Source organism: Moschus berezovskii, chromosome 5, assembly GCF_049115385.1.
Source record: "Moschus berezovskii isolate FMDL1 chromosome 5, NW_MosBer_1.0, whole genome shotgun sequence".
NCBI lineage: Eukaryota > Metazoa > Chordata > Mammalia > Artiodactyla > Moschidae > Moschus > Moschus berezovskii.
In genome coordinates this window covers 18800756-18825961 of record NC_142464.1, presented here as the reverse complement: position 1 = coordinate 18825961, position 25206 = coordinate 18800756, and the positions used below count along the sequence as shown (strand labels likewise).

General features: G+C 40.4%; 1 protein-coding gene across 11 annotated transcripts in view; it reads left to right on the top strand.

The window, feature by feature from the left end:
* Positions 1 to 24956, top strand: part of ANK2 (ankyrin 2) — a 268452-nt gene extending 243496 nt beyond the window's left edge. For 7 of the 11 annotated variants that reach the window (XM_088836160.1, XM_088836158.1, XM_088836157.1 and 4 more), the window contains 11 exons: positions 1453 to 1527; positions 6473 to 6604; positions 7542 to 7685; positions 10748 to 11030; positions 12770 to 13061; positions 16229 to 16321; positions 16816 to 16899; positions 17011 to 17175; positions 18168 to 18350; positions 19737 to 19828; positions 22390 to 24953. In XM_088836160.1, coding sequence (XP_088692286.1) covers positions 1453 to 1527; positions 6473 to 6604; positions 7542 to 7685; positions 10748 to 11030; positions 12770 to 13061; positions 16229 to 16321; positions 16816 to 16899; positions 17011 to 17175; positions 18168 to 18350; positions 19737 to 19828; positions 22390 to 22573 — 1727 coding nt within the window. In that variant the 3' untranslated portion in view covers positions 22574 to 24953. Of the gene's footprint in view, positions 1 to 1452; positions 1528 to 6472; positions 6605 to 7541; positions 7686 to 10747; positions 11031 to 12769; positions 13062 to 16228; positions 16322 to 16815; positions 16900 to 17010; positions 17176 to 18167; positions 18351 to 19736; positions 19829 to 22389 lie in introns of all 11 variants that reach the window. The other 4 variants (XM_088836164.1, XM_088836165.1, XM_055433969.2 and 1 more) reach the window with 2 other exon arrangements.
* The last annotated feature ends 250 nt before the right edge of the window (positions 24957 to 25206 follow it).

The following is a 25206-nucleotide window of genomic DNA, read 5'->3' as shown; positions in this document are numbered from 1 at the left end:
GTCTCATTTCCTTTAAGCTTTCTGTAGTGGTTACTATGTTTGTGTAAGCCCTTTGTGTTTTGTGCTTTCTCTGTATACTCTTGTCCGTGGAAACAATCTCAAGATTGAGTAATGAGAATGCTTATGGAAAACATAAACATGGTCGGCAGGCAACCAGGATCTTGCCTTTTCTCCAACCGCTGCACGTGAAGCCATGCAAGCTTTGAGTTTTGTTGTTCTGACTTTCCAGGCTTAGCCTCAAATTAAGCACATGGATTGGTTTGGTTTGGTTTTGTATTATGAGGATTCATTGCTTTCTCTTCTTACCTTTGTGTACTTTGAAATAATTAGTACTTCACAATTTTATGATCATTAGAAAGCCGTTTGCACAAGATTTCACATAACATGAAATTCTAATTGTTGTGGATTTGTTTTTGATTTAGAAAGGTTGGATTTCAGATACCAATGGTAAATACTTTAAGCAATCATAAGGTAAAAGCATGCTTTTCACTTATGCGACAGATGAATAGAGAATGGACTCTGATTAGATGCAGCAGACAACGAAAACTCAAACTTTGCATGATTTAAGTTGACTGTGAGGGGATGATGACCCTTTGAATTATGAAAAAAGGAAACCATAGATGGCTTTGAGAAGAAGCCTCTGGTCTTCCAATATCTCTACAATAAAGACTATTATTTTTAAATTTGGTTTATAAAAATTGTCATGATACCATGACCTAAAATGCTGCCCATCAATTAATGGAAGTTAAAAATAAAAGGCAAAATTGTAGTCTGTGGGAGTGTTATCTGAGTTTACTTAGTAGTAAGCAGACAGAAACTTTGCCCAAAAGACAAATATACATACAAATATAACATGCACATACAACTATGTACATTTTATTCTTCCTTCTTCCAAGGTCATCAGGACCAAGACAAACGTTGTTTCTGGCCGTGCCGAAAAAATCCGGGATGGTCCGATCAACCGGTGATCTCGGTCCCGTTTGAATCTTGGATATGATTTTTTGCTGCGTGACTCAGAAGTGATCTTATACTGCCACAGGCAATAATAGGAGGTCCTAACCACATACTCCACTTCTCCATCCCATTTGTGATTTTTCTGCTGTTTGATGAGCAAGATGATTATCTTAGAGTGGGCAGTATCCTCTCAGACAATTTAAGAGGAAAGTCGTAAGATTACTAGAAATCAGTAACTTATGCAATTATGTCCAATGACTAGTCTTGATTAAAGAGATATGGAAGCAGATGGTTTCCATGATTTTTATTAAATGTATCCCCCCATTCCATTCCAGAAATCAGGGAAACACACAATTTAATATGATTTACAGTGTAATAGTTAACTTGTGCTATAATCAAATATTTGGACAATTGACTGTCTTTCTTTGGATAATCAGTACTGTGTTTCCTCTCCTGTCATGGACAACTTTTGGCCATTCTGTTTTTGACCTTCTATAGATCAACAGGATGAGCAGGAACGGATTGAGGAAAGGCTGGCATATATTGCTGATCACCTTGGCTTCAGCTGGACAGGTAAAATGCATATGACCCATTTCTTCAACAAAACCTGCTTGGTTTGAATGACGTAGTTTGCATCAGCCAAGTGTCATTAACAATGTAAAAGGTCTTTTTTTTCCCCTTGAGGAAGACCACATGGAATAGTGAAAAGAATGATAAACTGTGAACTCAAAAATCCAGGGTGTGCATTAACTCGCTGTGTGAACCAGGGCAAGCCTTCTATTGTCTCTGGAATTTTGAATAATAGAACTTTAGATTGAGAACAAAACAACTCCCACCACCCTTCTTTGGCTATCTAAATTTTGGAGAGATTACTGTGTTTCAAAACCATTGTTAGATGCAGTTGTCATAGAATTTAATTTTAAATTCAACCAGGGTTTCTTGTTTTAGACACCTTGTGTCAGATATTTTCATTGTGAACAATACTAAACTTAACTTCAGATGAAAGTTAAAATACATATGAATGAGATGTTCACTAATTTTCTGAGAAATAGGAATGTTTCAGTTTAGAAATTATATGTTAAATAATTTTTTTGATGCAAAGTGAATTCTTAAAATCAATGTGATTTATTTACAAATCAGGATTTAAAAGGTATACCCTTTCATCTTTCCTATGATATAACATACTAAAGCAAGATTGTCAGGATTTTTTGCTTTTTCCTGGGTTTTTTTTTGGTCTGACTTTTATGTCATTTGTGACTACTTAATTGAAACAGTATAAGGGCTTCCCTGGTGGTTCAGACAGTAAAGAATCCACCTGCACTGTGGGAGACCTGGATTTGATCCTGAGGTTGGGAAGATAGCCTGGAGAAGGGAATGGCTACCCACTCCAGTATTCTGGCCTGGAGAATTCCATGGGCAGAGGAACCTGGCAGACTATGCAATTGAAACATTATAAAGTTAATATTAAGCTCGTTTAAGTTTCTTAAAGATTTGGTATGAAGTCAATACTCTTAACAAAGATAATTGATAATGTAGAATAAATGACTGAAATAGTTTAAAGTAGTTTAATAATACTGATCATATTTATTTAATTGAGGAATTTAGAGGAAGGGAGGATCTCAAAATATCCCTAGTTGACTTATTAAATAGGTAGCATTCCGAATTATTTATTTTGCCTTTTAAGTGTGTATGTATATTAAACAACATCTATTATAGTTGGTGAAAATTCAAACCTTAAAATCATATGGAATGGTATAAAATGTAAATAAGTCCCTCACACTACCTACATCTTATCTTCAAGCTCCATTCCTCAAGTGTAACTGCTAACACTTTCTCATGTATTCAGACAAAATCTGCAGTGCTCACATCTGTGCCTATTATTTAAAAAATAAGCTGTGTAATTAATAATAGTATTTCTCATAAGTAATCCATCATCATAGAAATAGCTATATAATTCTTTTAAATAAATATTTAATTCCACTGTACAGGAAGCCATTTTATCAATGGCCTTTGTTGATGGATGCCTAAGTTGTTTCTTGTTCAGTTCAGTTCAGTCGCTCAGTCGTGTCCGACTCTCCGCGACCCCATGAATCACAGCACGCCAGGCCTCCCTGTCCATCACCAACTCCCGGAGTACACTCAAACTCATGTCCACAGAGTCGGTGATGCCATCCAGCCATCTCATTCTCCATCGTCCCCTTCTCCTCCCGCCCCCAACCTTTCCCAGCATCAGAGTCTTTTCCAGTGAGTCAACTCGTCTCATGAGGTGGCCAAAGTATTGGAGTTTCAGCTTTAGCATCAGTCCCTCCAATGAACATCCAGGACTGATTAGTGGCAGTAAATATCTTTGTGCGCTGGTAGTTTTGTGGCTGTGTCTATGGGGCATGGGCTTCTCTGGTGGCTTAGAGGTAAAGAACCCACCTGCTAATGCAGGAGATGCAGGAAGTGTGGGTTTGATATCTGGGTCAGGAAGATCCTCTGGAAAAGAAGTGACAACCCACTCCAGTACTCTTGCCTGGAGAATTCCATGGACAGGGGAGCCTGGCAGGCTACAGTCCGTGGGGTTGCATAGAGTCAGACACAACTGAGCACGCACACACTGTAGGGCCCACCCCTGAAAGGAAAATTGCTGGGTAAAGGATATGTGTATTTTTAATTTTGAAAGATATTAGCAAATTACCCTCTAAAGAGGACACCTCATTTATACACACACAGACACACGCATGCCCCTCAATGTAGCATCTATGTAGAATGTTAATGGTATAGACTTTAAATAAGAACTTTGTGGCTTCTTCCCTAGGTCAGTTAATGCTTCCCAAACCTTTTATTCATATGGCATAATGTTGTAGAAAAGAGTTTATCCAACCACCATAGTATAACTGCAACCAATATTTATCCAAGTACTCAGAAACAGGATTTATAGTATTTGAAAATTACCTCAGTTCAGTTCAGTTCAGTTCAGTCGCTCAGTCGTGTCCGACTCTCCGCGACCCCATGAATCACAGCACGCCAGGCCTCCCTGTCCATCACCAACTCCCGGAGTACACTCAAACTCATGTCCACAGAGTCGGTGATGCCATCCAGCCATCTCATTCTCCGTCGTCCCCTTCTCCTCCCGCCCCCAACCTTTCCCAGCATCAGAGTCTTTTCCAGTGAGTCAACTCGTCGCATGAGGTGGCCAAAGTATTGCAGTTTCAGCTTTAGCATCAGTCCCTCCAATGAACATCCAGGATTGATCTCCTTTAGAATGGACTGGTTGGATCTCCTTGCAGTATAAGGGACTCTCAAGAGTCTTCTCCAACACCACAGTTCAAAAGCATCGATTCTTCGGCGATCAGCCTTCTTCACAGTCCAACTCTCACAACCATACATGACCACGGGAAAAACCATAGCCTTGACTAGACGGACCTTGGTTGGCAAAGTAATGTCTCTGCTTTTTAATATACTATCAAGGTTGGTCATAACTTTCCTTCCAAGGAGCAAGCGTCTTTTAATTTCATGGCTGCAATCAGCATCTGCAGTGATTTTGGAGCCCAAAAAAACAAAGTCTGACACTGTTTCCACTGTGTTTCCATCTATCTCCCATGAAGTGATGGGACCAGATGCCATGATCTTTGTTTTCTGAATGTTGAGCTTCAAACCAACCTTTTCACTCTCCTCTTTCACTTTCATCAAGAGGCTTTTGAGTTCCTCTTCACTTTCTGCCATAAGGGTAGTGTCATCTGCATATCTGAGGTTATTGATATTTCTCCCAGCAATCTTGACTCCAGCTTGTGCTTCTTCCAGCCCAGCGTTCCTCATGATGTACTCTGCATATAAGTTAAATAAGCAAGGTGACAATATACAACCTTGACGTACACGTTTTCCTATTTGGAACCAGTCTGTTGTTCCATGTCCAGTTCTAACTGTTGCTTCCTGACCTGCATACAGGTTTCTCAAGAGGCAGGTCAGGTGGTCTGGTATGCCCATCTCTTTCAGAATGTTCCACAGTTTATTGTGATCCATACAGTCAAAGGCTTTGGCATAGTCAATGAAGCAGAAATAGATGTTTTTCTGAAACTCTCTTGCTTTCTCCATGATCCAGCGGATGTTGGCAATTTGATCTCTGGTGCCTCTGCCTTTTCTAAAACCTGCTTGAACATCTGGGAGTTCACGGTTTACATATTGCTGAAGCCTGGCTTGGAGAATTTTGAGCATGACTTTGCTAGCGTGTGAGATGAGGGCAATTGTCCGGTAGTTTGAGCATTCTTTGGCATTGCCTTTCTTTGGGATTGGAATGAAGACTGACCTCTTCCAGTCCTGTGGCCACTGCTGAGTTTTCCAAATCTGCTGGCATATTGAGTGCAGCACTTTCACAGCATCATCTTTCAAGACTTGTAATAGCTCAACTGGAATTCCATCACCTCCACTAGCTTTGTTAGTAGTGATGCTTTCTAAGGCCCACTTGACTTCACATTCCAAGATGTCTGGCTCTAGGTCAGTGATCACGTTATCGTGACTATCTTGGTCGGGAAGATCTTTTTTGTACAGTTCTTCTGTGTATTCTTGCCACCTCTTCTTAATATCTTCTGCTTCTGTTAGGTCCATACCATTTCTGTCCTTTATCGAGCCCATCTTTGCATGAAATGTTCCCTTGGAATCTCTAATTTTCTTGAAGAGGTCTCTTGTTTTTCCTATTCTGTTGTTTTCCTCTATTTCTTTGCATTGATCACTGAGGAAGTCTTTCTTATCTCTCCTTGCTATTCTTTGGAACTCTGCATTCAGATGCTTATATCTTTCCTTTTCTCCTTTGCTTTTCGCTTCTCTTCTTTTCACAGCTATTTGTAAGGCCTCCTCAGACAGCCATTTCGCTCTTTTGCATTTCTTTTCCATGGGGATGGTCTTGTTCCCTGTCTCCTGTACAATGTCACGAACCTCCATCCAGAGTTCATCAGGCACTCTATCTATCAGATCTAGTCCCTTAAATCTATTTCTCACTTCCACTGTATAATCATAAGGGATGTGAAAATTACCTAGTTATGCTTAAAAGTGAGACATGGTATCTTCTACTGTTTTCACTCATTTATTTTCCATTATCTTGGTTAAGAGTATCAGTGCAGTTCAGTTCAGTTGCTCAGTCATGTCCGACTCTTGGCGACCCCATGAATCACAACACGCCAGGCCTCCCTGTCCATCACCAACTCCCGAAGTTCACTCAAACTGTATAAACCAGTATTAATGGTCTCTTCTCAATTTTGGAATTAAATGGGCCTGCCTGAATATACATATTTTATAATCATTGTTTCAAACTTACTTTTTCCACTATGACAGTGATGAATTCTAAACCAAATTGTAAGAAAAATAGCTGGGATTAGTGCTAGAAGAACAAAGGCATATGAGAGTCTTTTCTAATAGGAAAACATAAAGGAACTCTGTTACAGCAGTACAAAGAACACATCATTTGCAAAATCACAAGACAAGGTGTTGAGACTCAAACTTTGAAGTTAATGTGTTTACAAAGAAGTATTTTCTCTTCTAGAGTTAGCAAGAGAACTGGATTTCACTGAAGAGCAAATTCATCAAATTCGAATTGAGAACCCTAACTCCCTCCAGGATCAGAGTCACGCACTATTGAAGTACTGGCTCGAAAGGGATGGGAAACATGCCACAGGTGGGTGGGGAGCTCTAAATAACGGGCGATAGGATGGAGGGAGAAAGAAGTCTTATCAATACCTGTTATGCCAGGTGTCGTCAGTCCGAAGTGCTGCTGTAAGCAAATAAGGAGAAGCCATAACATTTCTCAAATAGCCATGTTGCGTAAAACTTCTTGTACTGTGTTTCTGTGAACAGCATTAAGTAGTGAAAAGTGGTACTAGCACTGGTTGCTAACAGGAATGTTATTAAGATCCTTAAATTTTCTAAATATTGATAGCAGACACTTGCTTTATTAGTCATTATTTTATTGATGGTACACTACATTCAGTTCCTGCTTCCTTTACTCCTAAATAACTAAAAGGGGGGAATGTCAAGTGGATATTCTGACCACATCAAATAAAATGGGAAGTAGCCATAACTGCTTCTTATCCTTCAGCTGGTCTAAATTGTGCTACTTCCTTTAATATCTCTTTGAAGACCTTACCTAGAGACTTCCAGCCCACATTTATCTTTCCTTCTTTTACCATTTTTTCTCGACAGGATTGCCAGAAAATAAAAATAGAGAGCACCCAGTTAAATTTAAATTTCAGGTGGTCAACAAATACTTTTCCTAGTACGAGTATATCCCATGCAATATTTGGGATATACTTTTACCTAAAAAATTGTTTTTTATCAAAGGTTCACATTTGACGGGCTCTTCTACATGTTGTCTGATAACGCTGCTTTTAGGACTTATTACCATGCTGTGTCACCCATTTTGTGTGTTTGTCTGGTTTGTTTGCTTACTTTCACAAAGATCCTTAGTTGGGCTTTGTCTGTTTTTGGTACAGATATCAAAATTTTAGTAAATTTTTTCCTATATTTAAAATGTATCAACAAAAAAATCACTAAGAAAACTACAGGAAAGGGTTTAAAAGACTAATGTAATCAATGTTTTTGCTTTAATATCCCAGATGCCAGTCTCATTGAATGTCTCACCAAGATCAACCGAATGGATATCGTGCATCTCATGGAGACCAGCACAGAATCTCTCCAGGAGCGCATCGGTCACAGCTATGCAGAGATTGAGCAGACCATTACACTGGATCACAGTGAAGGTCAGACAGATTGTGTGTGTATGCGAGTCTGTTCTGTACGGTTAATTCAGGCAATGGGACCCACCCTCTTCCTTTTTCAGAGGGTTGCCTATGGTCTTTGGTCATACGTTCTTCTCCTCACTATCCTGACTTCCTTGCCCATTTTAGGTACCCGAGTACCGCTCATACTTTGTTATTTCATCGCCGTCTCAGTCATCGTGGGCTGCTCCAACAGAAAACCATGGTGGCTTAAACAACAGAAATTTATTTCTCTTGGTTCCGAACACTGGAAGTTCAAGATCTGGGTGATAGCATAGTCAGGATCTGGTGAGGGCCGTCTTCAGGGTGGTTCATGGCTGTCTTCTTGCTCTGTCCTCACATCAAGGACAGCCGGCTCTTTGGCCTCTTCTTATAAGGGCACTAATCATATTCATGAGGGCTCTCCCCTCATGACCTAATTCCCTCCTATATATTGTCCAGATATCATCACACTGGGACTAGGGTTTCAGCATATGAATTTGAAGGGGACCCAGTGTTCCCAGGTGGCTCAGTAGATAAAGAATCTGCCTGCAATGCAGAAGACACAGGTAGATGCGAGTTTGATTTCCAGGTCAGGAAGATCCCCTGGAGAAGGGCATGGCAACCCACTCTAGTATTCTTGCCTGGAGAGTCATCCATGACCAGAGAATCCGGTGGACTATAGTTGATGAGGTCACGCAGTTGAACATGACTGAAGCGACTCAGCGTGCACACATGCACACAAATAGTCCATAGCAGCCATCAGCGTGGGTGATCCGCTGCCCTCTCTTCAGCTCCTGGGTGGCACTTCTGATGCTTGTAACCTTAGTAACCCGTTTCTATGCCTGCAACCCGACCTGAGTCATCAGTGTCTGTACTCCTTCCAGGCCCTAACTTTAGGCATTACACTTGCATCCTCTTTTGCTTCTACACAGTCCTTCAGATCCACTGGACCTCCAGCCATTGTTCCTACCTCATTTTTGATATTAAAATTTCCCTAATTTACCCTCATTCATTTCCATTCTCACTGACTCTCCTTCTGTCTCATCACTATTTTTGCACATTCTCTTCTTTTCATTTTTTCCAATGTGATCGTAATTCACATTCCTTAGAAAAAAATGAGAATAACTATAAGCAAATGTCCATATCCGTTCACCACAAAATCTCCCAACTTAAGTGCATCTCAGTGCTTTTACTCTGCCTTCCCTGCCGTATGAAATGGCCTTGCTTTGCTACAGCCACCATCTCGTCCTTCGTGCTGGATTTCATCCCCTTTACCAGCTATGGGCTTCCCTCCAGCAGTGACCCGCTCTGTCTTCCTACAACTAGACCATGCTCTGGAGCGTTACAGTGTACTTCATAGACCCCAGCTTTAAAAAACAAAGCAAGGCAAATGTCTTCTTTCACCCAGCGTGTCCCCCTGTATGACTGTTCTGTTTCTCCAGTCATTTCATGGGGAGTCTCTTCCAAAGAAGAGTCTAACTTTCCCATCTCTTCTCTTCCTGCTCTCTATAGACCTGTCTCTAGAATCCATACAGGCCATGTGTGGTCATCACCGCTCTACAGAAAAGAATATTGCAAAATTCACCAGTTTCTCCTCATCGCCAAATGCACTGAGCAACTCAGTCTTCATCTTCCTTTACCTGCATGTAACATTTGACACAGAAAATTAACCCCTTCTTCTTCTTAAAATGATACCCTCTCTTCTTGGTTTTTTCCCCCCCATTTCACAGGGTAGTCTCCCTCAGTGTCTCTGTGCAGTTTACATTCTGCAAACCCACACAATGGCATGTATTATTGTCAGCAGGAGCCTCAGAGCTTGCCCTGTCTCCCATCTCTCCCCCTCTTTCCAAGTCTGAGACACCTGACTTCTGGGCTGCTCCCTGGGCACCTCTGTCTTCTTGGGCTTCTAGGCTCTGGTGCTTTTTGTCCCCTCCATTCTGAGGCGTTCTTCCCTCAGATAATCAGGTACCTTTTTCTCTCACTTTATTCAGGCCTCTCTCTGCTCAAGTATCAGCTCCTCAAAGGAGCCTTTTCTGACAAGTTTATCTGAAATACTGGCCCAGTTTTACTCTGTACTTTTCCCCTGGCTTTCTTACCCCCTAAAAGTTATTATAAATCTATATCTGCAGAAATTCAAGTTCAGTGAGGCCAGAAACTTTTCCTGTCCTGTTTACTACTATGGATCCAGCATCTAAACAACACCTATTAGATATAAAACTCAACATATTATATCTATTGAGTGAATAGAGAATAGATGAATATTAGTCACATCTCTGCCAAAAAATTTTTCAGTGACTCCTTATTGCCCTTGATATAATGAAATTCCATGGCCTGGCCTAAGAGACCTTTCATAAAAAGAGTACTAACCTCAGAGTGTTTATTTAATACATGCTAATACTTGCAAAGCACCTATAATAGTGTCCATGCTGTGCTAAGTCGCTTCAGTCGTGTCTGGTTCTTTGTGACCCTGATGGATTGTAGCCCATCAGGCTACTCTGTCCATGGGATTCGCCAAGCAAGAATACTGGAGTGGGATGCCATGCCCTCCTCGAGGGGATCTTCCTGATCCAGGGTTCAAACCCATGTCTCTTATGTCTCCTGCACTGGCAGACAGGTTCTTTACCACTAGTACCACCTGGGAAGCCCATGATGGTACCTGATGTATAGTTTAAATATTTGGAATGTGCCAGCTAGTAGTAGTAGTATGAACCCTCTTCTTACTACGTAGATTTACGCCTTGGCTATTGCAGTTGATTCTTGCTTATCTTTAGGTCTCCTAAAGATGTCTCACCCTCTGCGTTTCCTTTCCTGACTCTTTAACCCTGTTGGGTGCTTGGCATTCATCAGCTGGCACTGGTGGGCCAGTCACTGTGCATTTTAATATTTCTTACCTGCCTATGCTTCCCTAGATGGTCAGTATTGGATGGAAAGCAGACACAGTGCCTCTGTCAACTTTGTAACCATGAACCTATCACAGACGTGCCATGTAGTAGTTACCTAATAAATACCTACTTAATATAGTTTAGCTTCAATTAAACAATTTGAATCATTCTCCCCTCTAGGGTTCTCAGTACTTCAAGAGGAGCTATGCACTGCCCAGCACAAGCAGAAAGAGGAGCATGCTGCTTCTAAAGAGGACGAGGCCTCTGACCACCCTCCCATCGTCTCAGAGGAAGACATTTCTGTTGGTTACTCCACTTTTCAGGATGGTATCCCCAAAACTGAGGGCGACGGCTCTGCAACAGAGCTCCTTCCCCAGACTCACAAGGAGCAAGTTCAACAGGATTTCTCAGGGAAAATGCAAGACCTGCCTGAGGAGTCATCTCTTGAACAGCAAGAATACTTGTGAGTTCCAAAAGAAGGGCTGTGCTGGGTCAGTCCAGAGATGCCAGCCAACATGGCGAGGGTGCCAGCCATATCCAAGCATAAAGCGTTTTCAGATAGTTCTCAAATGACCCCACAAATCACAAATGCCAGAACTAGAGGAAAAGAAGCAAGATACTTAATAGACATCATGTGACAGCATTGCATGGCACAAGTCTGCTTGAACCAGTTTCCAGTTCGGTGACCTTGGGCGAATGCCTAAGCCCTTTGAGTTTCTGTTTGCACATCTGTAGATTATGATGATAATACCCACTCTGTTCACCTTACAGGGTCAAAGGTCGAGGGTGTGTCTCCTCAGGCGTTGTTGAAAGTGTAGACCTGTGGTTGTGACTTGTGTATGTGCTGCATCTCCCTTCCCTGTGTGCATGCCGTTTGTTCTGACTGCTGCAGAGTGTGAGCAGGGCCAGTGCAGGAGAAGCCACCACGTGTATTTCAACAAAGCTATGAGATGGCTGACAATAAAACTAGAAATGCCACACAAATTACGCACACAGATTGAAAGACCATTGGAGGTTGGAATGGGAATGAAGAGAAGTCGTCTAGAGAGCTTCTGGCTAAAGGAAGCTGCAGAGCGCAGTGAGCTTAGAACTCAAGCTCTGGGCTTCCTGGAAGGAAAAGGTAGTTTCTTAAATGACACTTGTCTAGAAAACCAACCAGATCATGAGAAAGGCAAGCATGTCCCTGCCCTGAAATGTGAGAATAGTGTGTCAGGAGGCTCTTTGTCCTTGAGTGAGCTTTATGCTGAAATCACTGGAATTGGACAAGAGGGTAAAATGGGCATTGAGATGACCTTGCCTTCCACAGAGCACCACCTTCTCACCCACCTGACTTTAGATTGTAGGGGAGAGCATAAAGGAGAGGTCAGGAAAAGATGGGAAGCAAAGAGGGACTTCAGAAAAGCACTCGGGGCATTTAACATCTATAGAGTGACAGAAAATTATAATAAAGTAGGGGAACATTTTTTTTTCTTTTAGAAATTGAGATGATAAGAACTTCCCTGGTAGTCTAGTGGCTAAGACTCCATGCTCCCAATGCAGAGGACCCGGGTTCAATCTCTGATCAGGAAACTAGATCCCACATGCCTCAACTAAGACCTTGTGTAACCAAATAAACAATTAAAAAAAAAAAATTACGATTATAAAGATTGCATTACTTAAACTATATCGATAGAAAAAGTTTCAATACCAAAAGATCTTATCAAGTAATAACGATTTTCCAGGCATATAACAAGAATCTCCCTCTATTTATGATTGTGGTAACTATATTTAACATGGGGTTTATATATTGCTTTTTAAAATTTTTGCCAAATTTTGGTCTTGTTTCAGAAGCCTTATTGTCCACAGATCTTTCTTATATAAACCTCCTCAGATCATCAGTATTACCTTGAGTTGTCAAAGATAAAATTATTTATTTATTAATATCTCATATTATTTATTACCCTACTTTGTAGAGATTAGGAAATGGTGATACATTCGAGGATAATTTTTATCTTTTTAAAGTGCATCTTTCCCAGTCAGTGCTACATCAATGTGCTTAATTATATTTTACATACAATTTTTGTTCACATTGCATTTCTTGGCCAAATTTAGAAAACATATTTAGGCTTCCATGGACTGTGAAGACAGATTTCATCTTCCCTTCCTTCAATAGGGGCAGAAGTGCCTGTATTCTCATGGTATACTGGGGTTTTTCTGTTTCAGCGTGACAACCCCAGGGACAGAAATGTCAGAGACTCAGAAGGTCAAGGGAACGTTGGGCTCCCCCGCCAAGACACCCGAGGAAATTGTCACCCCTCCCGAGGAGGAGAGGCTGTATCTTCAAACCCCGACATCGAGCGAGCGGGGAGGCTCTCCAGTTGTGCAGGAACCCGAGGAGCCCCCTGAATGCAGGGAGGAGAGCTCACCTCGGAAAACCAGCCTCGTGATCGTGGAGTCAGCCGAGGACCAGCCGCAGGCCTTCGAGAGGCTTGATGAAGATGCTGCTTTCCAAAAGGTAAAATCTCCTCCTCTGTTTCTTTGCCCACATGGAACAAAGCTCCACACCCTCTCCCATGTCCATTTCTCCAGTGACCTGTTTTTTTCACAGAATGACTTGCCAAATTAATTAACTTGGGCCATGGGAAGCCTGCCAATCCCTTTTAAAACCTGAGAACCTGTGAATCTAGAAAAAGGTAGTACATGGTTCTAATTCTAGCTCTTTGACCATCAGCCCCAGTTTTATAGTTGGAAACACTTTTGCTAAGAAAAGTGAGCATTGGGGTGAAATAATATACCTGATATTACCTTTCAGAATTAATTATCTTACAAATAAAGACTACTAGTGAGGGGAATTTACCGAACATCAGGTAAGGTAACTGGCCATGGGAGAGTGCCGGAATCTACCCTCTTAGCAAGTCTGTCTGTGCGGTCAGGTGATAAGCACACCAACTGTGGGTATTGAGTGGGGTTTACATCCCAAAACAAATGTTTCTCATTAGAGGAAGTATTATTTCCAAGTGAGGTCTCCTATTTATTTTAAGAATGACTCAGGGAAAGGACATTACATCTAAATTTGTGGCTGGTTCCCAAAGCAGCATAAGTATGCCTCACTGTCTTGTCTTTGTTTCTAAGTGAGTTTTGATATTGTGAAGCGAGGTGGAGACTATCTTAAGAAGCTCAGCTGAACTACTTATTCTCAGAACATGGTCTGAATGGTTCATGTTGCTCCCTGCTCAGAACTCCTGGTTCAGAATGAACCCAGGGAGGGGAAAGGACAAGAACCAGCATTTTCAATAGCTCCCTGAAGAATTCACACACAAAATCTTTCTGAATTAATGTAAATTAAATTAGATATATTTTTCCTTTTTTGGATTTAAAAACATATGTCAGGGTATTTTTAAAGCATGCATATACATCTTTTAGGAAAGAATGTTTTATAAAAGAATTAAGACTCTGGAGGGAAAATATCTTTGGGCTTAACATCTACATTTGTTTTTGTTCACTCTGAGTGTGATGTCTGCTGGCAAGATTTATCTAAAATCATAGTTTAAAATTAGGGGAGGTCCAGGCAGATAAGAACTGCTCCAAATTTTGGCAGCTATTTTAAATAATGAATTCATCCCATGAATGGATGTTTATTCCAAGTTTGCTTTTTTACAGCCTTTATTCATCTCTCAAGTTCTTGGCTTAAATGAATTCTAGTAAAAATGTTTCATAGATGCTGTCTGAACTTAAAAGTTGCCAATTTTAGTCTAAGAATCTACAAGCTAACTGAAGTGTACACTTGAAACAAATATCTGGATAATTCATATATTTAATCTGTCCTATGCATATAAGTAAATTTTGATAAATTAGCAGCAGCAGCCCTGTATTCCACATTATTTATATGGGCCTATTCTACTTATTCTTGATGAATTCTAATTCTTTCTCTTAAGCTTCCTATTTTGACCCTTTTCATCTCATGACCCTGAATTAAGGGTCCAATTTCAGTCACTTTTCTTACTGACCATATTTCTAGGCAGCAAACTCCTAAGTGTACTTAAAATATAATTTGGCTTGGAATTTACATGTTTTCCTGCAGCAGGAAAGAATATGGAAATATAAGTGATATTTTAGGGTGTGGAGAGAAGGGAACCCTCTTACACTGTTGGTGGGAATGCAAATTAGTACAGCCACTATGGAGAACAGTGTGGAGATTCCTCAAAAAACTGGAAATAGAACTGCCGTATGATCCAGCAATCGCACTCCTGGGCATACACACCGAGGAAACCAGAATTGAAAGAGACACATGTACTCCAATGTTCACTGCAGCACTGTTTATAATAGCCAGGACATGGAAGCAACCTAGATGTCCATCTGCAGACGAATGGATAAGAAAGCTGTGGTACATATACACAATGGAGTATTACTCAGCCATTAAAAAGAATGCATTTGAACCAGTTCTAATGAGGTGGATGAAACTAGAGCCTATTATACAGAGTGAAGTAAGCCAGAAAGAATAACACCAATACAATATACTAACGCATATATACGGAATTTAGAAAGATGCAAATGATAACCCTGTATACGAGACAGCAAAAGAGACACAGATGTATAGAACAGTCTTTGGGACTCTGTGGGAGATGGTGAGGGTGGGATGGTTTGGGAGAATGGCATTAAAACATGTATATTATCATATGTGAAACGAATCACCAGTTCAGGGTTGATGCATGTTACAGGATGCTCGGGGCTGGTATGCGGGGATGACCCAGAGGGAGGATAAGGGGAGGAGGGAGGTGGGAGGGGGGTTTGGGAGGGGGAACTCATGTACACCCGGGGCGGATTCATGTCAATGTATGGCAAAACCAACCAATATAATATTGCAAAATAATTAGCCTCCAATAAAAATAAAAATTAAAGAAAAAATAGTAACAATGGGGAAAGATACATGATTATCAATAAAAGAAGCATTTAACACGAAAAAAAAATAAAGTATGTTGATAAAGTTTAGTTGAGTAATCTTTTCTATTTTTCAATAGAATTTTTAAAAATAGCATTCCATTAGGAAAGAATGATTCAGTATATGACTCCCAAGAGATATGTTTTCATCTAAAGTTATGATCTTAGCTCCAGCTCTGGCTTTGGGCCAGACCCATAAAATTGGATTGGCCTCTGCACCTCAGCTTCTCTGCACAGTGAGTCTAATACTATTCATAGCCTGTCTTCCTTGATGGCAGGGAAACTCACTACTGGCCAGATAATAGCTTCAGGAAATTTTGACTTCCTGCAGAAAGTTCTGCTACAAGCATAGGATATTTCTGTACCTTTGGTGGGTCATTCTAAACCTGAGCCCAAGAATCAACAGCTCACAAGTGTTTCTTGTGCTGCCTGTGATCTGTGTCTGCATCAGGAGCTGAAGTTCCAGAAGAGTGGGCAAGTTGCTTCTTTCTTCCGATGTACTTTGACAGATGGGTGCTCAGGGCACTCTCAGAATTTCAGATTTTTTTTAAATTCAGTAAACAAAAGGCTATATTCTCGCTGAAGTCTGAGCCCAGCACATGCTGTTTTCACCCCTCCTGGCTTTTCCACCAAAGCCTCCATGAATAGAACGTGCAGAAATCAGTGTGAGCTAAATCAGAAACCTGTAGTGAAGAGACATTCCTTAGCACGATAAACAAAAGCCTGCTTCCGTGCTTCCACCAGGAGCTCACAGAGGAATTAGGGGAGCTGGAGGCCAGCTCGGATGAGGAGGCGATGGTGACAACCAGGGTTGTCCGCCGACGAGTGATTATTCAGGTACCAGTTGTTCCGTTACCGCACGTCCGGGACACTTCTGTCCCCATGGCCCTGTGAGAGTGACCAACCTGGAGTGGAGGGCTTGGCATGCTCCTCAGGCAGTGCATGGCCTTCAGAAAGCAGATCCTTAACCCTCCTAAGTTCTGTCTGTAAAGAAATGCGGCAGTAATGACATCCACAGCCTCCCTCTGAGAGGACGAACAACAAGAGCAAGATTTAGCATCTCCAGCTCCACCCACCTCACCTCTGGCTGGTCTATTTTTGTTTGTTTGTTTGTTTAAGTTTGAGCTAACTTTGGTCAGATTTTCTAGCATGTTATTACCCACTTTTTTTTTTTTTTCTTTTAAACTTACTATTTGACAGGACTTGGCATCTCAGCAATGCTTTTCAAAGCACCTTTAATTTTCTAATGTTCCTTGCATTTTAAGCACTTGGGAGTAGTTCTTCACCACTGATGTCAAACACGGAGTGACCCTTTTCTCTCAACTGTGTAGGGAGATGATATGCCTGACATACCCCCAGAAACAGTCACAGAAGAAGAATACGTCGATGAGCATGGACACACCGTGGTGAAGAAGGTATTATCTTAAGTATCTTAACAGGATTGATTCAAGTTTCCTGTCTTAATGTGTCTCAGTCCCCTGGCACTGTCACGTAAAAACAAGTTCCATGAATAAAATATTTTCTAGGTTACCAGGAAAATCATTAGGCGGTTCATCTCCTCTGATGGCACAGAGAAAGAAGAGATTACGATGCAGGGAACACCACAGGATTCTATCAGCGTTGAAGAAGGGGATGGCTATTCCAAAGTCATAAAGCGCGTTGTATTGAAGAGTGACACCGAGCAGTCAGAGGTGAGCCCATAACGTCTCCAGCACTGACTTTATGGAGAGGTGTGAAATAGAGCTCACAAGAGATGGGCAAGATCGTTTATTCCTGTTGGCCTCACTTCTCCCCTTTATAAGGCGGTCTGTGTTTAGTTTCACATTGATTTTTTTTTGTCTTCGTGATTTGGAAAATTTTTAAATAACCACGAGGGAGATTTGTAACCGCTGTGCTCATTGTCTTTGGTCCTTTTCCACTTTCTCATTAATTCAGTTGACAGCAGCAGACATCCAAGAGTCAAAATTTAAAAGACAGCAATCCTATTAGCTGGCAAGTGGTAGATTCTGAAAAACACTTGTGCAAATGCACTGTGGTTTTTGTGCCCAGTCACTGCAGCCTTCTCTAGGGCACCTTTGATAAATATTGGATTTCTAAACTTCTGCATTTCAGAGTCACTGAAATCAGGATCCAGAAACTCCCTTGATTTGTAGTTTTATTTCCTTCTGTTTTACTTCCCTCTTTCAGAAGCGTATTTGCTCTCTTTGACATGTAATTTGGGACATTCTCACCATCTTGCATCCGTTCACATCCTCAAAATTTTATTATTATACACATGAGGTTCTCTAAAAATCTACATTTTCAGTTTCTCATGTCTGTGTAAGTTCCTTCTTTGATGGTTAATTTTGTCTTCATAATGTCAGAACAAGCCATTTACACTTGGGAAAAGAGAGTTCATCTGCAGGGCCCTGTGTCTGCATTGCACTGAGCAGCCAGTTCCTCAGTCATGAAGTTTGCTGACCAACCTCTGTCCAAGCAACTAATTGAGTGGTTGATTTGGTGCTGTGTCTGTATAGTCATTATATAGATGTTACCAATTGACTGTAGTTTTTTCTGCTTCTTGTTGACAAAATGCTGTTTTTAAGATACACCATTGTAGTATGTGGGTTTTGTCATAGAAAAATTCACCATTGTTACATTTTGGTCATCAGAAACTGTGTATTGTGTGTCCTTCATTCATCAGGTAACTTTGTGTGAGCCCAGCATTTTGTCCAGTACCTCACAATTTCAGGCTGAACCAGTGGAAGGCCGTAGAGTCAGCAAAGTTGTTAAGACAACTATGGTACATGGAGAAAGGATGGAGAAACATCTGGGGGATTCTAGTTTAGCCACTGATCTTCCTTCAGCCAAAGATGACTTTGAAGAGGTATAGAAGCATCATCACTTTGTCTTTATGTGTGCTTTGTGTTTGAGAAGAAAATGATTTATCATTGTGTCATTCCATACCTGTATTCATGGAAGGATGCAGAATAATTCAAGAGCATAGAATTCCTGTTTGAATAATGCGTACAGTGAAATAATTTTCCTCAGTTGTGTTCATTTGAGCCACCTGAAGAGTTTTTAAAAATCCATGACCAGGATTCACTTCAGCTCATTCTGGATCAGAATCTCCAAAACTAGGGCATGATGGTACCTCTTGCCTAAAAGTCTCAGAACTGACTTGTACTTCCAGTTGGTAAGGGAAAGAATTAGATATTGCCCCTATTTTTGCTAATGGATATTCTCAGATATTTCCAATGATAAGCATTAAAGAAGATTCAGATATCTTTCATAACCATAAGTAAACATTTATAATTAAGTTCTGATTTTCAATAATTATGAAATGGGTCCACAGTGATATCCATAAACACTTACTACAATACAAAAATTCCCCAAATTTTGAAAACCAAAACAAATTTTTTTAAGTTAGTATCTAGCTAGTTTGGCAGGAAAATTTGGTGTGAACTGACAAGGAATTGTAATGACTTGGAGTCTTTTTTATTCCAAAAGAATGAATGTTCATGTTTTGCTATTGATATATTAATGGGTGTGATTTCAGGATGCTGTCCCTACCCCAACTGAGATATTAGAATATACAGTGTATACGTCATATTACCTTTCTAAAATCCAAAAAGAAAAAAATCTGAAATTTGAAACACATCTGGTCCCAAAAATTCAGCTAAGGGCTGGTGGGCATGTGCAAAATACATCTATGAAACATTCTTTGCTATTGAAACATTTTGAAGTTAAATGTTATGTGTATGCCCTCTTTTATACCCACAGTATGCATTGAGATTATATATGAATGCATTCGGATATTAAGAGCATACTTTATTTATAACACTTTTTGTTCTTCACGTTTCGACAACTGGTGACCTTGAACTATCAAAAGAAGAATCACCTGAGTTATACACTTTGAGCTTTATTTGTTTGTTGCTTGTTTTTGCCGCTGGTCATTATTGATTGTATTTGTCATTAAAGTCTGCATTGTAGAAAGGAGCAGGGTGAAAGAAGCAGGGAGGAAATTAGAAATCAACCAGTATAGGTAGGGACAACTGTAAAGTAGTTGAACAAGTCTCCTTCATGAATGGAAGAAATTTTACAGACCTGTTAAATAAAACTTGATCCTTAGATCTGCTCCTAAGAATTGCTTTCCTTTATCCTTTCAAGCGTGTATTTTTATATTGACTGTCCATTAAGCAGAGTGATAGATTAAGTTAAAGTCTGTGGTTTATGATGGACTTTGTCTTGTTCTGTTTTTTCCTTATTTCAGGCTTTGAGTTACACAGGTAGCCACATGAAAGTCTATTCCCCCAGTTTAGTAGAGAATGAAGTCCTGAAGGAGGATGGATCAATAATTAGAAGGTTTGGGTTAGCATGGGGTGATGCTTTGCCAACTAACACTTTTTAAAAGTTTTCTAACTTTAAGAAAAGATAAGTAGAGCCCGCACATCTACCCTAAAACCCCTTGGGAGCTACAGACTCACCCTGCATTTTAAGACTTCTGTCAAGTGATACATCTGTCACTGTGTCATTCCTAAAGTGTTCTGATGCTTTAAAAGTAATACTAAGGTGCTTCCCTGGTGGCTCCGTGGTGAAGAATCCACTTGCCGATGCAGGAGACTTGGGTTCAATCCCTAGTCCAGGAAGATCCCACATACCACGGAAATGAATACCCAGCACAGCCATAAATAAATAAACAAATTATTTTTTAAGTAATACTAAGACATGATAATAGTCAGATGACTTTTACACAGTCACTTCCTAGATTTCAGCAAGTCACCAATTTCGTTGGGCCAACCATCTGGGATATTCCATTGTAGAACAGAGTAAGAGGAATCAAATTGAATTGCTCACAAATTAATCTAGCTGCCTTCAGCTCAATCTTGGTAAATCATTCCTTTGATGGGTTTTTGTTTTTAACAAGCTGTTTCATGATTCTGCATGTGAGTGGCAAATAACATAAGCATGAATTTGATACCCATGAAGCTGAATGTACCTAGTGAGGCTGAAACCAGGGGCTTTAATAAATTCAGAAAGTATTATAAAAGCAGTAAGCAGCTCATATCTGTGCATATGAACAAGGATTAGCTCTGAGGCTTTGTAGTCAACCCTCATCCCCATCGCTTGTTCGATGTGTAAACTTGGGCACTGTTACCTCACTTCTTTCTGGGCTTCTAGCAGTGCCGTGTGTATTAACAAAATGTTCTCAGCTTCTCATTGAAAACACAATGGAAATTGAAGTTACTGCTGTGCTTTTCATTTCAGTGAAAAGAAAGATTGTCATTCATAGTACTCTACACGGCTATTTTTAGCCTGTAGAACATAATAATTAGAACAGTGAAATTAAAGGTTCTGTCACAATTCCACCCTCCAACCACATGTGAAAAACAGCCCCAGCTCAGAGTTTAAGAGAGAGTAATTGCTCACAGAACTTTAAAAATGCTGTATGAATTAAGGACAGAGTGCTTTTTATACTCTGAACTTTTACGTCTTTTACTCAGTTTTTCGTAAGGGACCACATGAACCACGCACACCCTAGCATCATGAGATCTTCAGATGGAATTAGATTGAGACCAGTTCATTCAAAACTCTCAGTGACAGCCAGGAACACAGACAGCTCAGTCCAGTCCCATAGCTACTTAGTTTATGGAAGTCTGTTTGTGATCCACAACACTTTATCTTACATGTTGCTAAAGACATTTGATCATACCCACTGCTCCCCTGATAGGCATACAATTAATTCTGCTGTTTGAGTCGTATATGTAAGTGTATTCATAAACACATTCACTGACATGTGTGGACACAAATCACCAAGCGGTGTCCTCTGATAGAAGCTTAACCCCCAACGCCAGTGCCCTAAAGGTTTATACTAGATCTTGGCGGCAATAGTCAGAAATTTGCATTTTGGGTGAAAAAAATATATATTGATGCTGAATAGTTATGAAACAATCTGACTTCAACCACTGGCACCAAATTTGACATTTTACTCAAAAGGAACAAATGAAAGTTTGCTTTCAGATAGAAAATAATTCAGGTAGACTCAAAGGAAAGGGGCGGTAAGAGAACACAAGAGAAGGAAGGAAACAAGATGTCCAAAGGTAAGCCGGAAGTGTTTTGACTGAAGTCAGCCATTTTAAAAATCAAGGTGATCTCAACAAATGTGTAGAGATGTTAAAGGAAGAATAATGCTTAAGGGCAACCCATGGGCAGAACCCTCAACTCCTTGACACTAGGAACCTGTAAGGAAAATACTGGGTAAAGCTTCAAAAACTGATACTTCCAATGCTGATATAAGTTGGTCTCTATGGCCTCATGATTATAGATTCAAATCCTGAAATCTTTGATTTTTGGCCCTGCTATATAGTAACTGAGCTATTTTTTTTTATTTGAAGCATTGCTTAAATTCTCTGAGATCCAGTTTCAGGTAATAATAATAGTACCTGGTCCATAAGACATGTTTACCACATATCTGTGGAATGAAGAATTGTATTTACAAGTAGAGAGGGAGCAAATTACAGTATGATCACTTTGCAGTAAGGATGCAGGAAAATAATCATACCAATAAAATAGTACATTGAGATGAAGCAGTGCCCCAATCAAAACAGGCATGATTGTATGGTTAGTTCTTAAGAGAATCATATGAAAGCATCATTTCATTTATTTGAAATATTTCTTAAAGTTTTTTTAAAGAAAATACTCCTTGTTCCAGAATAGTTTTTAGAAATCTCATGAGTCATTTAAATAGGAGAGCCGTGTTTAATAAAAGAAAGAAATGCAGAGATGGCTGTAGTTGTTCTAATAGCCCAGTACAGAAGTGTCGACAGTAAGTACCACTTTCACTCTTGGGTCCCCTCATACCAAAGGTAGTGGCTGCCTTTAGTGTAAAGAAAGAATGTAACATTCTCTTGTCTGCTTTCCTCCAGGACAACAATGAGTAAAGCTAGAACTCAGAAGAGGGCTGTGGTGAAGGACCAGCAGGGAAAACGCATTTACTTGGAGCACCTGGAGGATGTCCCAGAAGCACTAGACCAGGACGACCTCCAGCACGACCTCCAGCAACTCCTTCGGCATTTCTGCAAGGAGGACTCGAAGCAAGTGGCCCAGTGAGGGGCTGTCCAATTCTCACACCAGAAACCACACATTCATTCAGTATGCAACGTCCCGTTTCATTAGAGCAGTGACCTCACTGGCCTGATTAATGGGGTACCCTGACGTTTCACTTTTCGCAAACATGCGGCATTTGGTTTGAGTTTTTCCCCATCCTCTTTAACTGTAAGCTAATTTGTGACCAAAGATAGCATCCCTCATTCTGGATGCTGTACCCACCACTCTGTTGTGTCTGTGCTGACCTGGGACCTGGCCACCTCCATTGTTCTTCTTAGCTTCTGCACAAGCTCCATGAAAATCCATTCAACGGGAGAACTTCACCTGCAGACCTCTTCAAATGATGACACATAGGAATCCTTCCAGGAGACACCTGTGTACGATGCATATAGCTAATGCTCAGACGAACACTATATTAAACTTAAAACCACTGCCTATCATGACCACACTGGGCATCACGGAGTAAAAGGCCTCTAGAGGAATTGCTGAACCATGGTTCATTAAGATATTGCTAACACAATCGAACGATAATACAGTTCTACCACAAAAGAAGCACTTCAGACCTACCATGACCTTAGAATTTCCAGAGTAGCCCTGGCTCCTAGTTAAAGATGGGTTCAAAACCTTGAAGAACTGTCCTAACTAAGCACTTACTGCTGGTGCTGGCCAGCCATGATTTATGACTCTCCAGCCGTCATCGAGGGCGGGGAGGCGGGGAGCCGAGGCAACGAGATGAAGCAGTGAGGTGTTCAGTTGCCAGCAGCAGCATCCCACAGCTGTCTAGCATCTTCAGGTCCTTTAGATTTGGGACATGTTGGCAGGGTATTTTAAAAAGCTATAACTACTGTAGTTTTCCAGTTTTCATTGCTGCTTTAGCAAACCACGCTGTCTTATTGGTGGTACTTTCTCCTGGCCACTGCACTGTAGATAATTCATTGGAAACAAGATTTGCCCAACACAAATGGTTGAACTCCTTCACCATGTTGAAGTGGTTTCTTCTTTTTTTTTTTCTCCAGGTTTATATCTTCTCGGATACCTGCATGTAGCATTTAAGAATCAAACCACAAACCCCTCTTCTAATCACATCGACGGTTTTCATTCTATTTGCCCTCAGCAAGCACTTTTCACTTTTCTGCTAGGTCTGTTTTTTAGCTTGCAGACGAGATTGAGAAATCCTGAAAAATTTGGTTTGGGTTTAAAATTTTTAGTTTATTTATTTGAAATCCAAACTCCCTTGGAAACTCTGAAGTGCATTTGTGCACTTTCCTGTCTGTTTCAAAGAAGGGACTTTAATCATCTGAGTGATTTCCATGTCCTATTCCCCATTCCTCTAGTGGTTGAAGCTGTGTAGCATTTTAACATATATGTATTCACAAATATATTCATATAAACAGTATACATTTTGAATCAGTTATTTGTTAAAGAAAAGTATATTCAATGAAGATGAAATTTAAAAATTTTAAAAACCAGAGTCTATCCTCCAGGGATTGAACATTTTCCAATTCTATCTGGTCTTTTCCTGTTGTGCAAAAATGACTCATTGTTCCGAATGTCAAAAACAAAGATGACAAACAATGTTACTTCATCATTTCAAGTAATGTTGCCAAGAGAGAAGATTTCCTGGGAGGGAGGTTTCCCACAAGCCAAATCTCCTAAGCCTCAAATGATAGCACTTTTTGGCAATTGGATAGGAAACAAAGCATTCTTTGGCAGCCAAAATGAGGGAGGCCAGTGGTGAAACTTTTTGAGCACACCATGGCCTTCTTGTCCAAACCCTCACTGGAGCTCAAGAAAAGCATTTCTGTTGTGTTATTTGCAGTGCAGATGATGTCTGTGTAACAACATAATGGTTATTCACCTTTTTTTTTTTTTCTTTGGTTTTGATTTTTGCTGTGTAATCAAAAAACTTGAATACTGTGAGAAGAAGTGAATTTTCAGTTGATGAATCAGCATCTTGTTCCCATGGTGATAACACTAATTGAATATATCTATGAGGGCATGTATTAGTTAACGGAAAAAATACAACACTAACAATACATAGCTGCAATGTGTACAATGGCTGATTTAATTAAATAAAATGTACAAGTGTTAAATGTGGCAACAGTGATTTGTTATTCTTTATCACTCACCTTTGACTCCAGGAGATAACAGATTAATATTAAAGAGATGAAATAGATGTGAAGCCTGAAGGAAGACACAACTTGCTTTTGTTCTTGTTTGCGAACTGAATATGCTTCATGCCCAACGCTGTTAAGCACTGGGAGAAACAGACTGTATTCTGTCCTGAAATAATTTTTATTGTTATGCAAAAGGAGAAAAACAATGATTTAGTTTTGCGATCACGAGTAAATGAGAAACGGGAATGTAGGGGCCTGGAAGAGATGAGAAGAGGGGCCATGATTCACTTCTCTCCTATGCGGTCATGGCGCTCCGAGGACGCCTTCTGCCTTCGGGAGCAGCATTTAGCTCTGGGGTTTTACTCGTCTCTCATCGACTGAGGGTTAGAAATGAAATGGATCCATTAATGCAAATAAAGAACAGGGCAGGAATGTGCAAAACTGAAATCAGTTGTGTTTGGAGAGTATCTTTGGTTTTGTTCTTGGAAGAAACCCTTTAGTGCTGCTATGATATTTTTA